At 42.2% G+C, this 22,138-nt stretch overlaps 1 protein-coding gene across 7 annotated transcripts in view; it reads left to right on the forward strand.

Moving 5' to 3' along the window:
• The window catches only part of LOC127580360 (non-muscle caldesmon-like), a 186,350-nt gene that overhangs the window by 106,541 nt on the left and 57,671 nt on the right, over positions 1-22,138 (forward strand). For all 7 annotated transcript variants that reach the window (XM_052033708.1, XM_052033711.1, XM_052033713.1 and 4 more), the window contains one exon: positions 9,237-9,365. In XM_052033708.1, the coding sequence (XP_051889668.1) occupies positions 9,237-9,365 (129 nt within the window). The remainder of the gene's footprint in view (positions 1-9,236; positions 9,366-22,138) is intronic.

Below are 22,138 nucleotides of genomic sequence, written 5' to 3' on the forward strand. Positions count from 1 at the left end.
TGTGATCTCTAGTCAAGCCTCCCGGTTTACTAGCCTAGTGACATAACAACTTAGTTCATGTACCATTTCCTTCCACATCGCAGAAAGTATATCTGGTGCATGTGAGTAAAGATTATTTGTGTCCATTTTAATTCTGGTTTGATGTATACGATTGTTGCTAATGCAGGATTAGTTTTTGTCTACCCATCCGTCTTGAAGCAGAATCTAATGCCTGTAAAGAAATAACCTTTTATTTTTGTTTAGAATGTAAAATAAACAGGATATTGCAAAATTTAATGCACCCTAGGTTTTATAAATAAGCAACAACAATGATGAAGAACTCCTTCAGGGGAATTGATAGTTAAACACGCATCAAAAGGAGCTATGTGATCAAAGAGCTGAATAGACGAACCCACAGTAAAGTCTTATCATAACAAACCACTAAGTTTGCCACAGGATAAGAACAAAATCAGTCATTTATCCATTGATTTCCTTCCACAAGTCCACATGTTTGGAGCATTAATCATAAACTGGGATAAATGTGAGCAACCATCTTTAACTGTGGCTGACAGGATCAAAGTTTCATCAAACTCTTGATAGTTAGTATAAAGGCAATCGCTTCCACACAAAGAACCTTTGCATTTATTGAAGTCCAAGTAAATGCAGCTATTCAAATCACAAAGCTTTCCCCTTATGTAATGTATGTTGCAACTTGAGAGCTTTAGCTCTGAAGAATTTTTCACAACTAGACAATGATAGTCATTACTGCCTAAAATTAAAGTGGTCTATGTAAATACAGCCTTTGTCATTATTAACATAATATATCCCATGATGGAATTGGGAAAATAAATTTGGCTTTCTATTGGATATCACGTCTTTGGAAGTGTTCCACAAACAATGGATTGTTTTTGATGGTTTGTGGCTGTTTTTACATAGACAAGTAAAACTCCTTGCTCATTCCTAAAGTAGCAAAGACATACGGGTAGGTTAATTGGGTTTAAAGTGGGCGGCGCGGACCCATTGGGCCGGAAGGGCCTGTTACCACGCTGTAAATAAAAATTTAAAAAATAAATAAATAAATAGCACCTTCAGTGATGCAGCACTCCCTTGTATTACATCGATCGATAGATTACGTGCCGAAGCTCTAAATCAGTTCTTGAACTTAACTGTACTCCGGTTTGGGAATCGTGTGTAACGATGTGCAGGTGTGAACTGTATTAGCTCCAGTCACAACTACTTTCATTTATATATGCCTTTCATGTAATAAAGTGTCCCAACATTCTCCTCAAGAGTCACATGTAAGGAAACTAATTTGTTTCATGTATAGCTGTCCTCTTAACTTCCAGGATTAGGTGCAGTAAGCAGGAAACCACAAAAGCAGCAAGTGTAAGTGGAATGAGATCACATTCCCAACAGTCATCTTCATCTGGGAGAGCTCTAATCTGTTATGTGAAGAGATCAGAGGAAGTAGAAATGCAGGAAGAACATAGTCTCGCTGGACAAAAAAATCTCCCTCTGCTTGTTTTTTGGACTTCATTAGTAATGTTCTCAAAGCAGCAATGCTACTGCAAGTACAGGAAAGAAAACTGATGAGTTACTGAATGAGCAGTTAATTTTCTGATGCCTTTTAATTATTCAGCATTAAGAGTTGAAATATTCTCAGTAAGTTTGTATGCCATGTGAGGCAATCTAGTGTGGGCATCAGCTTTTGGGAAGTGTGAAACTAGTTGTCAACTATTTTGAAATACTGCTCAAGATGAAATTCACTTTCATTAATTCCTGAATGTTACTTGGGTTACAAATAGCCCAAAACACCGGGTTTAGTTCTACTTGGACATAATGCTTCTTCAAGATTGTGGACACCAGAGTCTAATGAAATGAGTTGACCTGTACGTTCGGTTTGTAAGACAAGCTTTTCACTGTACCTTGGTACAAGTGACAATAATAAACCAATACCTAAGTTGCAGCAAGGTGGCTCCCTGACTTTGTTGTTGCTCCATGAAGGAGGCAATTTTACATGAGACCTAAAAGTGAGTAATATAAAGAGAAAGTTTCTGAGTAGGACCTAAAAGTAGCAGGAGAAACACTAGAATGGCTGATTATTCCACCAGAGCATGAAAGATTTAAATGAACATTGAAGAGTAATCATTAGAAAGAATGATTAAATTAAATACAGCAATGCAATTAATTGGAACACAATAGAGATTCCTAAGAGAAAATTGATATATAAAATCATAAAAAGGTACTTTACAATCTAAGGACACAATGTGATGTATGTTTTATTTGATAGGTAGTTATCAAAGGTCTCAAAAGAAGAGCAGGTGAAGATTCACATCCTTGACTGTTTTGATTCCTCAACCAAAATAACTAAAGAACAGATTATGTAATCATGCATCACATTATTGTTTGTGGAACCTAACTCCTTGTGGTACTAAGTTGCATATTCTAATCATTCTCTCAAGCATCCAGGGATATTTTTTCACTGTTAAACTTTAAGAGAAGAAGAAAATTCTCCCCAGTCCTCTGATGGATTTACTAATGATTATATTTTTTTCTGCATGTGGTCCTTAGTTCTGGTCTAATTGGAAATAAGGAATTAGTTTTGATATTAAACTAAAATTTTTTTATCCACCTTCTTATCCAGTTAATGACACAATAGGCATTGAAGAAGTAAGGTGGAACCAAAAGTTAAAGAGTGTGAGGAAGTTAAATGTTAGTAAAGAAAAAAAATGGAGAAAAGTTCCTTGTGTTAAAAACTCAATTGCTGACTGAACAAATTCCAGTTACTGACCACAAATAAGTTAATTTTTAAAAAATTACCATTTTAAAAGGCCATTCACCCTCAAGTTATAACTCAGATGCTTTGACAGTATAGGCTGTGGTAGAATTGTGCATTGACATCAGGGGCTGCTTTATTCAATTTAATTTGTATGGCCTTTATTAAGTGCTTTTGGAAGTGAACCTAATCCAAAGTGGATCAATTGGTTAAGATTAATATCTTTAAATATGTATTTATGCAGCATTTTGGGGTTTATCAATGTGATGCTGTGCCCAATCTCAACAACCACACTGAAATGCTACAAGAATACATTCATTGAGAGGGTGCAATGTTCAAGGGACTTGAATTAAGTTGTCAGTATTTGAGCAGTTTTATAGCTGAGATTTAACGTAAGACTACAGAAATGGCAGTAGGGGAACCTTTGCCTGACCCACCCAATTTAAGTCCATTACTAGGCCTAGACTGAAATTAATTTGACTTGTCACAACTGACTGCTAGGTCAAACATTTCAGCACAGTACAGTGGAATTACTGTATGCAACTTTTAAGACATCATTAGCACTTTAACAGTGTTCCAACTGTTTTATTTTGTTCCAGAGGTGGTCTCGTTTTCTTGTGGCCTGGGAGGTTTTATAGTTGCGTCAAGATCATATTCTCCATAGCAACTGCCCCTGATTTCAGAGGGACACAATGAGCCCTCTTTTTTTTCAATAAAGAAACTTTTTTGGGGAAACTTGCTGATCTCCACAAGAAGAATAGTCTATATTTCGTCTATTCAAATCATGGCAACATTTGCTAAGTTCTCTACCCCAGAGGGCTGTAGTTGGTTGGATATTTTCAAGACTGAGTTTACTGAGTCTTTTGAGCTCCAAAGGAATTGAAGGATATAACAATCAGCTGGGAGAATGAAGGTGAGGTGAAAGATCAGCATTGATCTTGCTGAACGATGGAGCAATTTCAAGAAGCTGGATGGCCCTACTACTCCTCCTGGTTCTTGTATTATCATCTCCCTCCAGAAGAGGAAACACTTTCTCATGGTTTAACTTTCAAATGTTTTAAATATAATTTTAAAGACCGTCATCCTTAGTAAAGGGCAGTTAATGCCCCATACTTGGAAAATGTAGACCAGTTAGGAAGCCTGCCCAATGACAAAGCACCTGTGACAACTGTGCCCATTGATCCAATGGTTCCTCACCATTTGCCGACAGCAGGTAGATTGTTGCCTGCTGTCTTTGCAGGTTAAGACACAGAAATTACTTAATAATGTTAATCAAGATTAATGCATTGCTAGAGAGGATTTGTGTGAAGAATAGCCTTGCTGCTCTCGATGGGTCTAATCCCAGAGATCTCATCATAACCTCTCACTTTGCACTGCCCCTTTTCCATGCTCTCACCGCTGGGAAATGAACAGAATCATTCTTGGATTAATCGTATTTTTTGACAGGCAATGTTACCCTGCCCCTGTCTCTAATTAAGTTAAAATGTTCAATGAAGATAAGAGCTAAACATAACGCCCCTACAACTTTATGGCCAGGTTGTTAACAGTGAAGTTTAATATTCGATTCCTTGAAGACTGCAGCATAGTTTTGCAGATTTGACAACCTAAATTAAAAGTGCTGTCAATGGGCAAGTGGGAAATTTATATGGGTAACTTGAGAACTGTATGAGAATAATGAATGTTTAGACCACTGTACTTTCCTCATTGTCTGGAGATAATGGTATACGATGTCCTTAAAATAATACTTCAATCGAGACTATTAAAAACAGTCCTAACAATATCCACTCAAGCTGAAGCTGTGTGTTTTAAATCTGAAGAGTAAGTGTCAAACTAGCAAAGTGATCATTGGACAAACTGCAAAATTCAGGAAGAAGCTAAGACAGCAAATTAAGAAACTACTTTGAAGCAATAGCTATTCAACTGCTGTAAGAACAGAAAATGCAGGTTTGAGCTCTGACAGGCCTGATACAAGATAAGGAATAATCATTAATGTATGTGTAATTCAGAAAAGCTGATTGGTATCAGGGAAAAAAATGCTTGGGTCATAAAGGAGGTCTCTTTTAGTGTTTTGCTTTAAGTTGATGATCACTTCTTCAGATTAAAAAGCTGAGTAATGTTTCAAATCAAACTTGTTGTAAATATGTTAGAGATGCAGGAGAAAGCAGGGAATATAACTAACTACCAAGGCTATTTCAATCAGGTTGTTTGCTTTCATGAAATGGAATTGTTGAAATAGGACTGTCCAGTATGGGAGCTCGTGGTGAAATCTCAGGAATATGCCCAACCAGAAAATGTAGTTAAATATACAATGGAATAATGTTACAATTTGTCCCAAATAGCAAGGGTGATGTCCTGGCATACCATAATTTATTGGAATTCTGCTGCCTCACCCCTTTGGCCAGGAGCTGAATTTCAGACATGAGCAATCAAGGATTTGATGAAGAAATATTGAGAGTCTAAGGAAATGCTTCAGTTGATTTAATGTTCCTGCCGATCAATTCTCCATCAATTTTATTATTGGCTGCCTGCGCTGCACTTTCTCTGTAACTGTTATACTATATTCTGCACTTTGTTATTGTTTTCCCTTATACTACCTCAATACACTGTTGTAATGAAATGATCTGTGTGGATGACATGCAAAACAAAGTTTTTTTACTGTACCTTGGTACATGTGACAATAATGTAATTTAAATTTACCAATTTATCTTTTTGGTTCTCTTTCTCCTTGGCTCCCTTTGTCTGTTCATGTACCTTTTGTCCAAAGGCTACCACAGATAACAAAGGCAATTCTAGCTCAAATAATCCATCTGTCATGTAAACACGCCCCCGCCCCACTATATACAGTATAACTCCCAAATAATTCCCAGGGTTTTTGTCTCCATTGCCTGCTCCCATTCCAAGTATTAATTACCATTTCCATGAAAGTGATTTCCTGCAGATCCCAGGCTTTCTTTGATAAATATAAAATAAAAACAGAAAGTGCTGGAAATGCTCAGCAGATCAGGCAGAATCCATGGAAAGAGAAATAAAGTTTACATTTCAGATCAAAGACTCTTCATCAGACTGTTCTGATGACGGTATTTTGACCTGAAATATTAACTGTTTCTCTTCTACAGATGCTGCCTGGGCTGCTGAATGTTTCCAACATTTTTTGTTTTTATTTCAGATTTTCAGTATCAGCATTTTTTTATCACTTCCTGAGCATCCTTAACGCTAGACTACATCCATATCCAGTTGTCCATTTGTGATATGACTTAACAGAGTGTTTGGGACTGCCTGTAAACCAAGGTGTTCTACCCCTGGGCTCTCATGCACAATAGAAAAGATCTTGAACACTTTGTGCACTATTTCCTCCTCTCAGTCTGTAAAGGTGGTGCGCTTGGAGAAAATTGCGTTACAGGATGCAGGGGTGACGGGACAGATCATGGTGGAGTGAGTTTGAAAGTTCAGGAAGGAGTGGTGGGATTGGGATTCAGGTCATCAGGGAAGGGAGCATTCATCTGCTGGGTAGGATGGGGTGGAGTGGGGTGGGCAGGAGACTCAGAGTCCTAATTGAGTAGTGGGGTGGGGGGAATATTAGAGAAATGAAAGGGCCGAGAAGGAAAGAGAGATAAGGAGATCGAGTTGTAACAAATTCGAGAATTTAGCATCTTGGCACTGACAGCACAGTGGCCAGTAGTGGGCCAATTAAGTTTGAGGATTTAATCTATCCGTTCTGCCTGAAGTTCACCCAAGAAGAGAAGTTGTATTGTCAATGAAGAATGTTAGGCAAATCTGACTTCTAAGGCTTTGAGACTGTTGAATATACATTTTCTGATTAAATTTGTTGCCCATTATATTTTATAAAAGTGCTGCCAGAAATAATCTTCAAATAATCTACAGGAGATTTGCATTGTGAACATCAGTGAGGCACTTCCATCCAATGTCCTGTAACACATTTATCCATACCAGAAATATGTTCTAAAAAAGGTGATTTACCACTTTGTAGACCTGTTGTTTTCAAGATTCTTGCTGTTCCTTGCTATTAGTGTAGCAGTTAGCGTAATGCTATCGCAGCACCAGTGACCCGGGTTCAATTCCAGCCACTGCCTGTAAGGAGTTTGTACGTTCTCCCCGTGACTGTGTGGGTTTCCTCTGGGTGCTCCGGTTTCCTCCCACATTCCAAAGACGTAGGGGTTAGGAAGTTGTGGGCCATACTATGTTGGCGCCGGAAGCGTGGCAACACTTGCGGGCTGCCCCCAGAACACTCTACACAAAAAGATGCATTTCACTGTGTGTTTCGATGTATATGTGACTAATAAAGATCTTAATCTTAATGTCTTTACACAGGTGAAATGCTATAGATGTTCAGTGGTTGATAAGAACCATATGTTCCAGAAGGCCACAATGGGTAAAACCCCTGTTCAATGTTCAACAACACAATCCCCCAATATAGAAACACAAATTGTTACGGAGAAAGAAACAGTCAATGTTGCAGGTCAATGACCTTGCATTGGTTTTTCAATGGCCTGAAATATTGACTTTGTTTCCTTCTCCACACACGTTACCTAACCTGCTGAGTGTTTTCAGCATTCTGTTTTTAGTTCAGATTTTTCCAGCATCTGCAGTTTCTTTTTGCTTAACTCCCTGAAATGTTTGTTTCACCATATCACAGGATAAATACCATGCATTTGACATCTGTGAGGTTTCTTACTCCAATTCAGCAAATGTTTTTTCCACAGCTCCCAGTTTGAAGTAATATTTAAAATATAACATGGCAAAACATGACTGTTCAATGAAACTTGACTTAACATATAAAATTTTTAGATTTTTCAGAGTTTGCTTGGCAATGGGAGTGAGGCTTTCAAATTATGAACTTTTATTTGTATATATCAGTAAGGGATTAACAACTGCCTCTCAGTGTACAGTCAAGCAGATTATATACTGTAAGTAGATCAAGTGAACGGTGCAGTGGTGCTTGAGACATTATGTTTTATCAGGACCTACGGTGGGATATTGGGTGGGGGTTTTCAAACAAATAGCAGCAGTAGCAGGTTGTTTGCCCTCCCTCAAACCTGCTCTGCATTCAATAGGATGACAACCAATCTGATCTTGGTCCCAGAACCACTTTTCTATCTTCTGCCCTTAACTTTTAACTCCTAAAGACCCACCTACTTCAGCATGGAAAATATGCAATGATACATCGTCCACATTTCCCTGGAGCTGAGAATTCCAAAGATTCATGACCCTCTAAGAGAGGAGCTTCCTTCTTACCTCCATCTTAAATAGTGGCATTTTAAAGTCAAAGTCGAGGTTATCGTCACATGCATAAGTGCATGTGCGCACCGGTGCAATGAAGAACTTACAGCAACATCACAGGCACGTAGCATCAGAGACACAACATTAACAAAAAAAATTAAACATATATCATACAAAATTATACAAGAAAGAACACAATTAGAACAAAAAAAAGTCCATCATAGTGCAAAGTGGTCATCGTGTTGCTATACTGAGGTAATGATTAGGGTTGTGCAGGTTGGTTCAAGATCCAAGGTTCAAGGGAAGTAGCTGTTCTTGAACCTGGTGGTGTGGGACTTCAGGCTTCTGTACCTCCTGCCCAATGGTAGCTGCAAGAAGATGGCATGGCACAAATGGTGGTGATCTTTGATGATAGGTGTTGCCTTTGTAGATATTTGGATACTCATGTAGATATTACTGATGGTGGGGAGGGATGTGCTTGTGATGTGTTGGGCTGAGTCCACTACTCTCTACAGCTTCTTATGTTCCTGTGCATTCAAATTGCCATACCAGACCATGATGCAACCAGTCAGGATATTTAATCCCTTATTCTGAAACTATGCCCCTGGTTATTGATTCCCCTCAGTATCTACTTTGTGATGCCCCTTCACAATCTTGTATATTTCAGTAAGATCGCCAATGTCATCACAAGCACATAACCCATGATGTTCCATAGGATTGTCACTATTTTGCTTTGGTGGGCTGTAAACAGTGCCCCTGACACTTGCATTAACACTGACATCTAATTGGTTAAACTGCTGCCACGCTTTGTTGCTTTAAAAGTTGATTTGTTTGGTTAGCAGGCTAATTTATTGCAGCATATAAAGAGGCACTTTTGCTCATCTTGTTTGGGATGGCCTTATGGGTCAATCAAAAAAGGCCTTATGATCAATTTGAGGCACGTTTCCTGTTAAGGTTGTTTTCAAGCTGCAGATTGTAGGAACCACTCTGCTTATTTACAGTTCCATTGCTAATTGAAAATCCAAGAACAAAGGGTGTGGTTTCCTTTTCCTCTACATGCTTCATATAGGACTCCAGAAGATCACTTCTAATATGAATGAGGGGCAAATTCTTATTGATTCATAGCGGCTGGTTGGAAGCAGGTGTAATTTTGAACTGATGAAACAAGATACTTGCGAAACAGCAGCTGTTACAAGAGAGAGAAGGTTGAGGGTAGTCACAACAAGTTCTCTTGTGTCTACAGAATGACCAGTCAGCGGACAGATGACGACGAAGAAGAACTCGCTAAAGAACGGCGTCGCAAAGCTCGCCAGGAGCGGCTGCGGGAGTCCGCGCTCAATCAGGACACGCTGGAATTCAATTCGCAGCACAGGTAGAAAGACCACATTGAAACAGATTTATCTTCAATTTAATTCTTCCCAAGTAATAGGATCATCTGGTAAATGAGCGGCTTCCGACAGCTAGCTCGGGGGGAGTGCGGGCTGGAGGCAGAACTGTCACAACAGGCCACCAGTGTCTGACCCGTGACCCCTTCCAGTGCAGCTTCCTGAAGGAAGAGCAGAGGTGGCAACTGCAGGGTCAGATCCAGAGGGAAGAACGTGACTTCAGCCACTCCACTGAGTAAAACCTGTCTGGATGACATGCAAGTAAAAGCTTTTCTCTAATTCTAATTCATGTGACAATAATAAACCGATTACCAGTGACTGGAGTAAGGGGAAAGAAATGGGATAAAGTAAGATAGGGAGATTTCAAAGATGGCTTGATGGGTTGAAGAGCCTCCTTCATGTGCTTTATCATCCCTGTTTTCTAGTGATCGCATCTGACAATATGCAGCTAGAGAATGATGAGAGGGTTCATCAGTTTTGTTCCATTCAGACACATTATAAGGAGGAGTGGTAGTCTCCCACTCAGCAACAGCCAAATTACCCCTTCAGAGGGACATGTAAACTGATAATAAAAGCCTCCTTGATATTCTTTCTTCCCTGTATTGTGTGGTAAGTCCATCTGATGTGTTAAGATATAGTAAGTCCCCATTATTCCATGATACCTATATCCTGAGGTTAGCATTAGGGTTGACTGTGATGCTTAGTACCGTCCAATAATTTGCAGATGATTCTGCCTGGGCTTTTGAAATGCAGAATGGCCACATGAATGAGACATTAGTGGACAATTGCCATCTGTGGGTCTGCTCCGTGTGCTTCATCCTCTGGCTCCCTCCCTGGCATATCTCTGTCTCTCTCCCTCTCTCTCTCTCTCTCTCTCCCTCTCCCTCCCTCCCTCCCTCCCCCACTCCTTGAGCTCATTCCCTCTCTGACCTGCTTCGTGTGTGTGTGTGTGTGTGTGTGTGTGTGTGTGTGTGTGTGTGTGTGTGTGTGTGTATGTGTGTGTGTGTGTCTCTCGCATTCCCGCTCGGCTGCGTCCTATGTAGGCCTAGGATGCTCTGACCTCTGACCTTGGGTGCGAGCTGTTCAGTACTCAGGTAACTCTGCTGCATTCTTCCTTCTTCACCTGGAGCTCCCTGCAGGCACCTCACCCAGCTGCAACCCTCGAGTCTCTGCCTTGCAATCTGGCTTTATGCTAGAGTTATTCACTTGCCCTCTCTTTGAACGTCAGCTGTCTATTAGTTTCAGCCATGGTTCTGAGCTCTCGCTGGCCCTGCTCAGATTAGTTCTCAACGTTTTCCACATCAGCGCCAGCCTCACCCCCTCCACCCAACCTGTGTCTCTGTCTCTGCTTCCCAAACCCGAGTGGAGACACAAGAGACTGCAGATGCTGGAATCCGGAGCAACACAGAATTTGCTGGAGGAACTCAGTGGTTCAAGCAGTGTCTCTGAGCTGTGATATGCGTCCCGATGCAGGGTTTCGACCCAAATCATCGACAAATCCGCTCCTCTCACAGGTGCTGCTCGATCCGCTTACTTCCTCCAGCAGATTGTTTGTTGCTCCCAATCCCAAGTACCTTCTACCCAGCAACATTTCCTGGTTATTTTCTACAACTTTCGCTAGGCCAGTCCATATTTAACTTTCCAATGTCCTCGCTTCCCATGGGTTCCAAGGATGCAGACGCCATCTGCCACCTCGCCCCATTCGAGGGTTCGCCCAAGCTCTTCCCACATTGAAGGGGACCTGAGAGGCAGGTTTTTCCACATGGAGGCTAGTGGGTATACAGAATGAGCTGCCAGAGGACATGGTGGAGACAGGCACAATTACGATGTTCAAAGGACATTTGAACGGGTTCATGGATAACAAAGGTTCAGAGGGAAATGGGCCAATTGCAGGCAAATGGGACCAGCTCAGGAAGGCACTTTGGTCGGCATGGACGAGTTGGGCTGAAGGGCCTGTTTCTGTGCTGTATAACTCTATGAAGCACCATGCTCATGTCTACTGTTGAAGTGTACCAGTGAGGTATGGTTTATGGGAGATGGGTCTTCAATTAAATAAGATAACAATCTGCACTCAATAAAACATGCAGGGTAAGTGTGAATGGGTATTTGACAGTCAGCACGGACTCAGTGGGCTGAATAGTCTATTTCCATGCTGTATGACTACTACCCTGCTTTCCTTCTGTGGTCTACTCAGCCTGAGGCTTCCCACTATTGGGCCGGCCAGGAGCACCGACAAGTCTTGGCACTGCCTGGATTGCCGGCGGCAGATGCTGTCGGCCGACAGAGTGGCGGAGAAAGGACCAAGCTGTGGAAGGATCGGTGGTCTATGTGCACCTCTGCTGAGGCAGACACCCTCTGAACTGAAAAGCAGAGGAGCACCTGCCATGCGTTAGCAGACGGGACATTCCAGCCCACTCTCTGAGCAAACACTTGGTTAGAGAAACACACACAAAGTGCTGGAGGAACTCAGCAGGTCAGGCAGCATCTATGGAGGGAAATAAACAGTTGACGTTTTGGGTCGAGACCCTTCATCTGGACTAGAAAGGAAGAGGGTAGAAGCCAGAATAAGGTAGGGGGAAGAGCACAGGCTGGCAGGTGATGGGTGAGTCCGGGTGAGAGGGGGAAGGTAGGTGAGTGGGGGGGAGGAGTGAAAGGAAGTGATGCAATTGGTGATAAGAGGAAGGGGCAAAGGGCTGACGCAGAAGGAATCCAATAGGAGGATAGTAGACCATGGAATAAAGAGAAGGAGGTGGGGAATAGATGGGCAGGTCATGAGGGCTGGGGAAGGGAAAGAGAAGGGGTGAGGGGGCCACAAGAATGAGGGAAAACAAAGGGAGGAGAAAGGGGGTAGGGAAAAGAAGGGAGGGGTTACCAGAAGTTAGAGAAATCAATGTTGAAGCCATCAGGTTGGAGACTCCCAAGGAAGAATATGAGATGTTGCTCCTCCAACCTGTATCTGGCCTCAACATGGCAGTAGAGAAGGCCGTGGACAGACATGTCAGTATGGGAGTGGGATGTGGAATTGAAGTGGCTGGCCACCAGGAGGTCCTGGCTGTTGCAGCAGACAGAGCAAAGGTGCTCAATGAATGTTAGAGAGCTCGTTTTTCAAGAGTAGGGCAGATGGATGGAGAAGTGGAGAGGTTTGGGAGGGAATTCTGGGCAAAGCAAATGTTAACCTGCAACAATAGTATAACAATGTGTGTCAAGAATTGGGGAAGAATAAAGGATTTTCTGAGTCAAATACCACCAACAAAATCTGTTACAGTTTACTTCAGACAAACAGTTACCTCGTCAAAGCACAGAATTCCAATGTCTCAAATCATTTCCCATTCACAAAGCCCTTGATCCATTCATAAGTCCAAAGTTCAGAACATGGATCCAAGCAAAATGTCTTCCAATGTTTCATTTATTGCTGTGTTGAGTAGAGCCAGTCTTCAGTACCTGCCAACTTCTGAATTCTGCATAACTAGCCCCTTGCAGATGATTATATTTGATATACTTCATTCAAATAAAAAGTGAATTTATTGACTGTGGTGTAAAATGGTGTCAATTTTACAAGTTAGCACTCCTGGCTGCTGAAGTAAAGAGACAGGAGAGTATTTAAGAGATGTAATGGACTCAGACACAGAGACAGAATGTGGCCCAAGCAATGAATTCAGTAGGTTAATCACGTAGGCTGTGAATCAGACATGATCACATGTAGGAGATATGTTCCCGTCACATGACACTCTGCACAGGAAAAATCAGTTGCTAAATTTCCCCTTGAAGCACAGAAGTAATAGCAGCAGGGCAAAACTCTCAGAACGAGCCAGAATTTGCACAAATCCAATTTATTTCCCATCGTTCTTGGTGTGCCCTCTTCCAGAGCTACTGTGCTGCCCCCTGGCGGTTTTGCATGTCTTGAGTATTCCAGCTCCAAATCATGTACTCCATCGGCAGGCATAAGCACACAGTGTAAGGAGTAGGAGCAGGAGCATTTACTCCCTTGAGTCTGCTCTGTTATTCAATCAGATTATGGCTGATTCTTTCCTGCACTAAACTCACATCCCTACATTCCCTTAATATCCAAAAATCCATTGACCCCTGTCTTGACTGTTCTCAGCTACTGAGCCTCCACAGTCCTCTTATGTAGCGAACCCCAAAGATTCACCACCATCTGGGTGAAGAAATTTCTTCTGATCTCTGTACTGAATGGTCAACCTCCTATTATGAGACTGTGACCCTGGTTCTAGACACCCAGCCAAGGGAAAGCATTGTCCCTGCATATGTTCCTAACAAGCTCTGTAACAATTTTCGCACTTTTCAATCAGATCACCTCTCATTCTTCTAACCTCAGGGCAGTGTGAGCCCACTATACACAGTCTCTGCTCATGCAACCAGCCCACCATCTCAGGGGTTCAAATGGTGCAAAATGTGGCAGGGAACTGAAGGGTGGTCAGTGTAACCATACTGTTCATGAAGGGAGTGAGGGAAAATCTGGGTAACTATTGTATACCCACACACGTTGGAATCCATATTTCATGACTGAGTTAGCGAGCGTGAAGACGTACTCTGGATAATCGGGCAAACAGTTTGTTTTCAACGAAATTTAAGGGAAGCTTGTGTATGTGAATGTAGAGAATGAGGCTTGGATTTACCAACTGGGAGGTACAGTAAAGCTGGAAGGGGCAGGGCTCAGTTGTAAAATGGAATAGATGGAGCAGTGGAAACAAACCTGTCTGAACAGCAGTCAAAGTTTGGGAACCACTGGATTAAGGAAAGCAGTGGATATTGTGTATGTGGGTAACCTGGGAACTGGTCAGGTTTGGGTTTGGGTTGGGGTAGGTGGACACAGATCAGCCCCTCCCTCCCCCCACAAACCCAGATCAAGATCTCTGTGTACATCGGAGTCTCGCCCACCCTCGCTGTTTGACGTGTACCTTCCATCCCACGACTATTGGGTCTTTGAAAGTAAAACAAAACATGCTGGAGACACTCAGCAGATCAGGCAGCACCTGTGGAGGGAGAAACAGGACTAACATTTCAAGTCAATGACTCTGCATCAGAATTGAATGAATATTTCCTCTGGTTGGGAAACATTTACAAATGCTCATGGTCATTTGGAGGCTACCTAAGCTTTACATTGTACAGGTTGTATTGGGTATGTTTCACATTGTGCAAACCCAACAAAATGGCTGCTTTGTGGAACATAGATTTGCTTAACTTGATAGGTTTGAGACCGATGCATTTGACTTCACAAAGTGCAGGAACCATCGAGCCTCAGAACTTCCTCTCCACCCCACTTCCTCTTAGGCCAGTAATAGATTTCCCATGTCCTCTTGCTGGCCCACCTCGTTATTGTGGTTAAAGTGAGTTTGGTAAAGGCCCAACAGTGCCGGGGTGAATTATAGTAAAAATGAACGCTATCCTTTCATGCAAGCAGCTTTCTATTAGTCACTAACATACAACCAAACAGAAGACCTTTGAACTGTCTTGAATTTACTGGGAGGATTATGAAAGAAATATCATCATTCAAAAGGGGATTGGAAATGTTTCTGAAAAGGAAGAATATGAGGAATGTGTGTATACAGTAGGACATCCCAGTTAACGAGCTGACCGGGTATACAAATGAAGGACAAAGTGACTTGTGTACATGCTGGTGCCTGTATATATTTCACCTTGTGAGTATTTCACTGGGTTTGATGGATCTTGGGAGTTAGAAAGTGTCACAAAGAAGGTACCATTGGAAATTCAAAGGTATTGGATGTAATGGTAGCCCCCGGGTGGTTGGATTTTGTCTTTCTTTTCCACAACGATAAATGGGAAAAAGTAGTTGTTGAGGAATGCATCCAGAAAAACCATGAACAAAAATCCTGTTGCTTTCAGTCTCTTCATATCACCTGTGAAGCTGTAATTTCCCCGGATCTATCTTCAACAGAGAGCACTGGTTCACAGCCTTGGACACTGGAAATCACTTCTAATTATAGTGATATTCTGGTGTCCATTGATGTGGATCTGAAATGTGGAATCTTTCTTGAACAAAGGCTGTAGCAATCCACAGGATAACTGTGGACAGAAGGCTCAGTGCGTCCATCTTAACTTGTCTTTCCTCAGAAATCATGCAATCATAGCATCCAATTGTTTCTTGAAACCACCTCTTCTTAGACAGTGCTTGAGGATTCAGTGTGCCTTGTAGTTCTTCAGTTCTGTGGGTTTGCAGGTGGGTGATGAGGCCAGTATAGACTATGCCACAAGTGGGCCGGGAGGTGCTTTACACGGCACTTGGGCAGGTTGTGTGTGAGGTGGTCACTCTTTCTGCTGGGTGGTGTTCTCCCAACGTTTGTCCTCAGTTCTCAATGCCATCCTGAATGCTCCTTCTCCACTTTGAGTGGTCAATGGCCAGAGACTCCGACAAGTTGATGACAGTGTTACATTTTTTCCAAGCAAGCTTCTGATAATATTCTTGAATCTTTTCCTCTGTCCACCTGGTAATCATTTCCCATCACACATCTGGCAAAGGTTTGGGAATCTGGTGTTGGTAATTACGGAAGGATTTGAGGTCTCGATCTTCAAATGTTCCTTTCCTCAGACAGTTAAAACCATACAGCACAAAACAGGCCCTTTGGCCCACCATAAAAGTTGTGCTGGTTCACTGGAGACAATGGTGAATTTCATTATCAATGTCTGCCTTCACTGAGAGGTAGTGTGGCAAGGCAGCGCAGTGGTAAAGCTGTTACCTCACAGCTCCAACTATCTGAGTGGAATCTGCAGGTTCTCCCTGTGACCACTTGGGTTTATTCAGTGCATGAAAATAAAAAAAAACTGGAAATCTAACACAAAAGCAGAAAGTGCTGGAAATGCTCAGCAGGTCAGGGTGCATCTGTGGGAAGAGAAACAGGGTCAGCGTTTCAAGTCGAAGATCCTTCGTCAGAGACCTCTGAAAGGTTAACTGTTTCTTTTCCCAGAGTTGCAGCCTGACCTGCCGACTGTTTGCAGCATTTTCTCTTTTTGTTCCTTCAGTATGATCTGGTTTCCTTCCAACTCCCAACGGCGTTCTGGACGGTAGGTTAATTGGCCACTGTGTGGTAGGGTCTGGGGGGAGTTGATGGGAATGTGGGGAAAATAAAATTAGATTAATGCCATATTAGTGTAAATGGGTGCTTGATGGCCAGTGCAAAGGGCCTGTTTCCGTGCTGTATGACACTATGACTATATAGTAGTCCATCTATTTCTGGGGTCGTACAATGGGGGCAGTTTAGAGGACATATGTTTTGTAGATGTTAAATGTAAGACCCATCCTCTTGTAAGTTTCAGTGAACAAGCCAATGCAGACTTGGAGTTCTGCCTCAAAGTGTGTGGATATGTAAGTATTGCCTGCGTACAACAGCTCAATGGTTGAAACTGGGGAAACGGTGGTTCTGGAGGGAAGATGGCATAGGTCAAACAGTTTCCCATTTGTCATGTAGATTAGCTCAACTCTAAGTTGAGGCCACACTCAACACCAGTCTGCATTGAAATTAGGTCCATTCTGGATCAGTTGGCCATGATTGCTGCTTGCATTCCATTATGTGGCAGAGATGAATTTGAGAACAATGACCAATTGTCCGTCTCGAGTCACGGATTTTGTGAAGTCAGGTATGGCCACGTACAATGGTTGATGCTGCTCCCTGCCTGTCTCTTCGAGTTGATGCACAACAAAGGTCATGTCCACTGTGCCTTCAGATGGACAGAATCCACACTGTGATTTAGGAAACAGTTCTTCATCCTCTGGGGAAGGCAGGTGAGGAGAACCCAGGTGATGACTTTCCCTCTGGCACACAACAGCATGGAAATCCCACTATGGTTATTGCAATCGTATTTGTCCCTTTTCTCAAAGATGGTCATGACTACAACATCTCTGAGGTCTCCTGATATAACCTGCTCTTCCCTGAGGGGGAGACGAGGCTGTTAATTTGTGACTGAAGTTCCTCTTTGCCACGTTTTAAAACTGCAGTAGGGACATTGTCTGCTCCTGAGACCTTGTTTATTCTCAGTTGGCTTAAGGCCTTTGTGCCTTGTCAGTCATGGCGAGACTGGACCAGATAGTTTTCTTGAAATATTTCAGGATTGGCTCCTTTACTACTTCTGGCAATGTCTTCCAAGTGCAGATTACACTTTATTCAAAGAAGAATGTCTTGGTATGAATCCTAAATTGTCTTTTTATTGAATCTGTGATCCAGTTTCCCGTTCGTCCAATTTCGCTTAAATTTTTCCATAACTTTCCTTAAACCCCTACCATTTTAACTGTCAGGTGCCTAATTTGCAGGCTATTAATTCCAAGCCTCCCCAGCCTTTGATCAGAATAGGTCCTCTGAGAGCAGGAATCAGTCTCTCTCCACTTTAGCTCCAGGGCTGTAATTGCCCTGTGGATGCCTTGAATTGATACAGCATTAACTGTTGTTTAAGGAGTATGCAAGTTTAATTTGAGACAGAAAGAGTTGACCTATTTTCAGACTGGCGTGATATCCTTTTATTTTGCACATCTTTAATCTGTTTAAAATAGACGACAACCCTGAGGTGAGGAGGAAACCAGAACTAATTGGAGACACAAGAGGCTGCAGATGCTGGAAACTAGAGCAACGAACAATCTGCTGGACAAACTCAGTGGGTCGAGCAGCATCTGTGGGGGAGAAGGAATTGTTGATGTTTCAGTCCTGATACAGGGTTTTGACCTGAAACGTCGACAATTCCTTTCCTTCCACAGATGCTGAGTTCCTCCAGCAGATTGTTTGTTGCTCCAGAATAATTGAAATTTGTTTGATTCTGGGGACTAAATGTGCACCTGCAAATGAATCCTCTGATCAGTAGTGCTAAGCTTACTATATAGTTCCAAACACTTGCAGTACTCTGCTTTTGAAGTTCAGTCCATTAGGTAAAGTTCCATATGCTTGCATGACTAATAGTGCATTTTGCATTAGCAATGGGGATGAATTCATAAGCATACACCTTTTAAAAACAAAAATAGCAGAAATATCCACTGCAAAAACTCTGAAGCATAAAATTTAAGTATTCAGACAGTTTTGTGCATGAGATGCTATTGATAGCCATGGTGGTTTGGATCAAACTGTGTGTTTGATGGGCTTGAGCCCTTCCAGGACAAACCCAGTATACAACAAGTGGTTTGCTCATCTTTCTATGGCCAAAGAAGCCCATATAATCCTCTGTCTTGACTCCCTGTAATTTCGCCAGCCAATGATAACAAGGTAGCTTTTTAATGTGCGTCATTGCAATCTCTGGCTGTCGCTTCACAAAAATAAATGTGAAAGACACTGTACTGATGGAGTGCTGAAGATTCCTTTTCTCATTTCACAAGCACTGATGTTCACCTTTAAAATCCTGCCGAGAAGTCGCTTTTTCCAAACCATTTTTCTTTTTGTTTAAAGGTGTTGAAATTTTAAATTTAAACAACATCTGTAGAATTCAAGTCAGTAAAATCGGATGTCTCTGGATAACAGCAGGATGCCAGCTAACCCAGCCAAAGCTTGGATAAGATTCCCGGAACCTGGGGAATTTGTTCTGGGCTTAAGCCATTGAGCTTTACAAGGGAGGTTGGGGAGGATAAAATAAGTTACGTATTGCAAGCTGCTGCTGCTTTAAAAATGTTCAAAAACCAAATAAAAGCATCGTTCAGAGGAAAAATAAAATTTGATAAACAGTTTAGCTTTCATTGCATGACTATATATCAGGCTGAAAAAATGCCTTCAGCTAAAGGGAAAGGGTCACCATTAGAACTGCCTTTGAGACAGGCAGAAATCAACAGCTTCAGGGAGCTGAGAGCTTGCGGTTGAAATAATATGGCAGAAACACCCTGAACAATGACCGACAATGTCCACTGATTAAAAATTCAGCAGGTCAGGCAGTATCTGTGAAGAGAGGGCTTGTTAATGCCAGCTGAAGGGTCATGGCCTACAGTGTTAATCCTAACTTCCCCTCATCCTGCCAGACCTGTCGCATTCTTCCAGCATTTTCTACTTTAATTTCAGATTTCTAGCATCTGTAGTATTTTGCTTTTGAGAGTAACCAGCAATCTAATAAAAGAGTTACATTCTAAAATTACTAATTTAATTCGTTGCTGACACTGAAGTGTCAGTTTCCAACATGCCGTGGGAAAGGACGCTGAGCAAGTCATGAGCTGTAGATGCAAGAAGGAACACCTTCTCATCGTATTCTGTGCTGTAACCTACACGGACAATTGGACAGAGAAACTTCCCACATGTGCAGGCACATTGTGCTTTTACTCTGATGTAAAAGGGAGCTTTGGACCTGAAATCAAGCTGTTTAGATTCACAAGTACTTAAATCACACTTTTTACTATCATCATGTTGGCTTGATTACTAGTCCATGTTAAATGAGCTAATCTCAGCGAGAGTGCTGGGATTGATCAATTTTAACCCCCCCCCCCCCCATTCAACGTGGACTGGTGACCCCTGTCATAGGCACGTTTAGTAAGTGTGGGACACCCCTCCTTTCTTCTGTATGGTTGCTTCCTTGCTGAAATGGGCACTTCTGGTACTCAGGCAAAATGTCTAATCTCCCCGTCAACAGAGGATAGAAATCCAACTGTATAGGACTGGTTTTGTTTTTGCTATGAGAACCTTACTGTGTGGTTGCAATTGAGATTTGCATTCAAACATTAAGGCATTAGGGACATTTAAGAGATTCTTAGATAGCCACATAAATGATTGAAAAATGGAGGACTATGTGGGGGGGAAGGGTTAGATAGATCTTAGAGCAGGATAAAATCTCGGCACAACATTGTGGGCCGAAGGGCCTGTACTGTGTGTAATGTTCTATGTTCATCTCATGCTATTTGTAACATCAGACTGCGTGGTTCCACGTGCAGTGTGTGTGCATGCACGAGATGCACAGCTTTGCCATCAGTCATAGGGCAATGCTCTGTAAACATCTGCCCTGCCTTACTGTGATGATATTGGATGTACCCATTCTAGAGTCCTAAACTTAAGCCAAGACCTCAAGTCTTATAGTTATAGGTGTCTATCAGAACAATCACTTTAAGGAGATTATACTTTTTCAACCTACAATGCAAAGACTTTACTTAACTACTTCAGTCTTTTCTGAAGGGGTTTAACCATCAAAAATCACTATTTCGAGCAGTGGGTCCCCCCCTCCCAACCAAGGAAGAGATACTTCCAGCTAATGAAGCAGATTAAACACAGTTATTTTGTTTTAAATGGAGCACATTTATTTTGAGGGGTAATTGTAACAGAGATTATAATTCTGCAAAGGATTTCCAAACACAAGTACAATTCTTACAAACCAGATAAACATGCCAATGAGTTGCAGACGAAAATGTCGTCTGTCGCAGAAAGAAGACTCTGGGAAGAGATCCATCTTGGGTCAAGACTGAGGAGTGGACAGTATGCCTTCATCTCTGTAAATCCTCCCCACTTTTACTGCCTTCTAATATTTATATCTTTTTTTGCCAGCCATCTATTGAGGACCTCAACTGCCTGTGATGTTTTCACAACTGCATTGATCAGGTCGGATGGCTGGAGCTTTACATTAACATAGACAATGTTGTTTCTTCTGATTAGGCTGCAGTCTCAGTTAAGCCAACAGGCTTTCTGAGCCTGCACAGTATTGTTTCTCAAGAGGATGGGTAAATAGTACTAGTTAAAGATTAACAATAAACATCTTGAACCTTTGACAGTTTCTTCTGCTGTGCTGAAAAGCTGAGTTTAGCAAAAAGCCTCCTGATCTTGGATAGTGAATATCCATCACAATTGAGCCATATACTTAACATGGATAGCAGTGCTGAACAGCATGCAGAGGCCCTGTTCTTGTGCTATTTGAAAAGAGCTTTAAGTACTCATAGATTTGTTGAGTATTGACGTGGAAGAGACTTCACGTCACCAGGGTGAATGTTGGAACGACAGGGATTGCAGAGATTTTTACTCAATATTTTTATTCTTATTTATTCATTTTTTGGGAAGCGGGCATTGCTGGTGTTTATTGGCCCATCCTTAATCATCCTTCTTAATTATCCCTGAGAAGGTGCTACTGAGCTGCCTTTCTTGAACTACTGCAGTCTTTGCGGTGATGATACTCCCTCAGTGCTGTTGGGCAGCGAGTTCTGAGATTTATCCTCAGTGACAATGAAGGAGGTCAGAATGATGCAGGACCTGGAAGGAAACCTGTAGGGGGAGACGTTCCCATTTGCCTGCTGCCCTTGTCCATAATAGTAGAGGTCGCAGGTTTGGGAGGTGCAGTCAGAGTAGTCTAGGTGAATTATGCAGGTGATACATATTGCAGTCACGGTATGCTGGTGGCGGAGGGAATGAATGTTTAAGGTGGTGGATAAGGAGCCAGTCAAATGGGCTGTTTTGTACTAGATGGATAAGATAAGATTTCTTTATTCGTCACATGTACATCGAAACACTCAGTGAATGCATCTTTTGCATAGAGTGTTCTGGGGACAGCACACAAGTGTCGCCACGCATCCAGCGCCAACATAGTATAGGAATTGGACCCAGATCACTGGCACTGTAATAGTGTTACGCTAACTGCTCCACTACCGTGCCTGCCCTTAAAGGCAGAGGAGAAATGTGGCAACCAGGGAAGAAGAGAAGTCCTCTCTGGATCAGAGCATTCCTAATCTTCTTGTTCAGATATGAATCCCACACTACTAATTAAGGTGCAGACAGAAAGACAGTGTGACCTGGCCACCGTTCAGACTTGGGATGGTATGTGGGAAATTCCCATCTCATCACACGGCAAGCTT

This window comes from Pristis pectinata, chromosome 19 (assembly GCF_009764475.1).
Source record: "Pristis pectinata isolate sPriPec2 chromosome 19, sPriPec2.1.pri, whole genome shotgun sequence".
NCBI classification, from domain to species: domain Eukaryota; kingdom Metazoa; phylum Chordata; class Chondrichthyes; order Rhinopristiformes; family Pristidae; genus Pristis; species Pristis pectinata.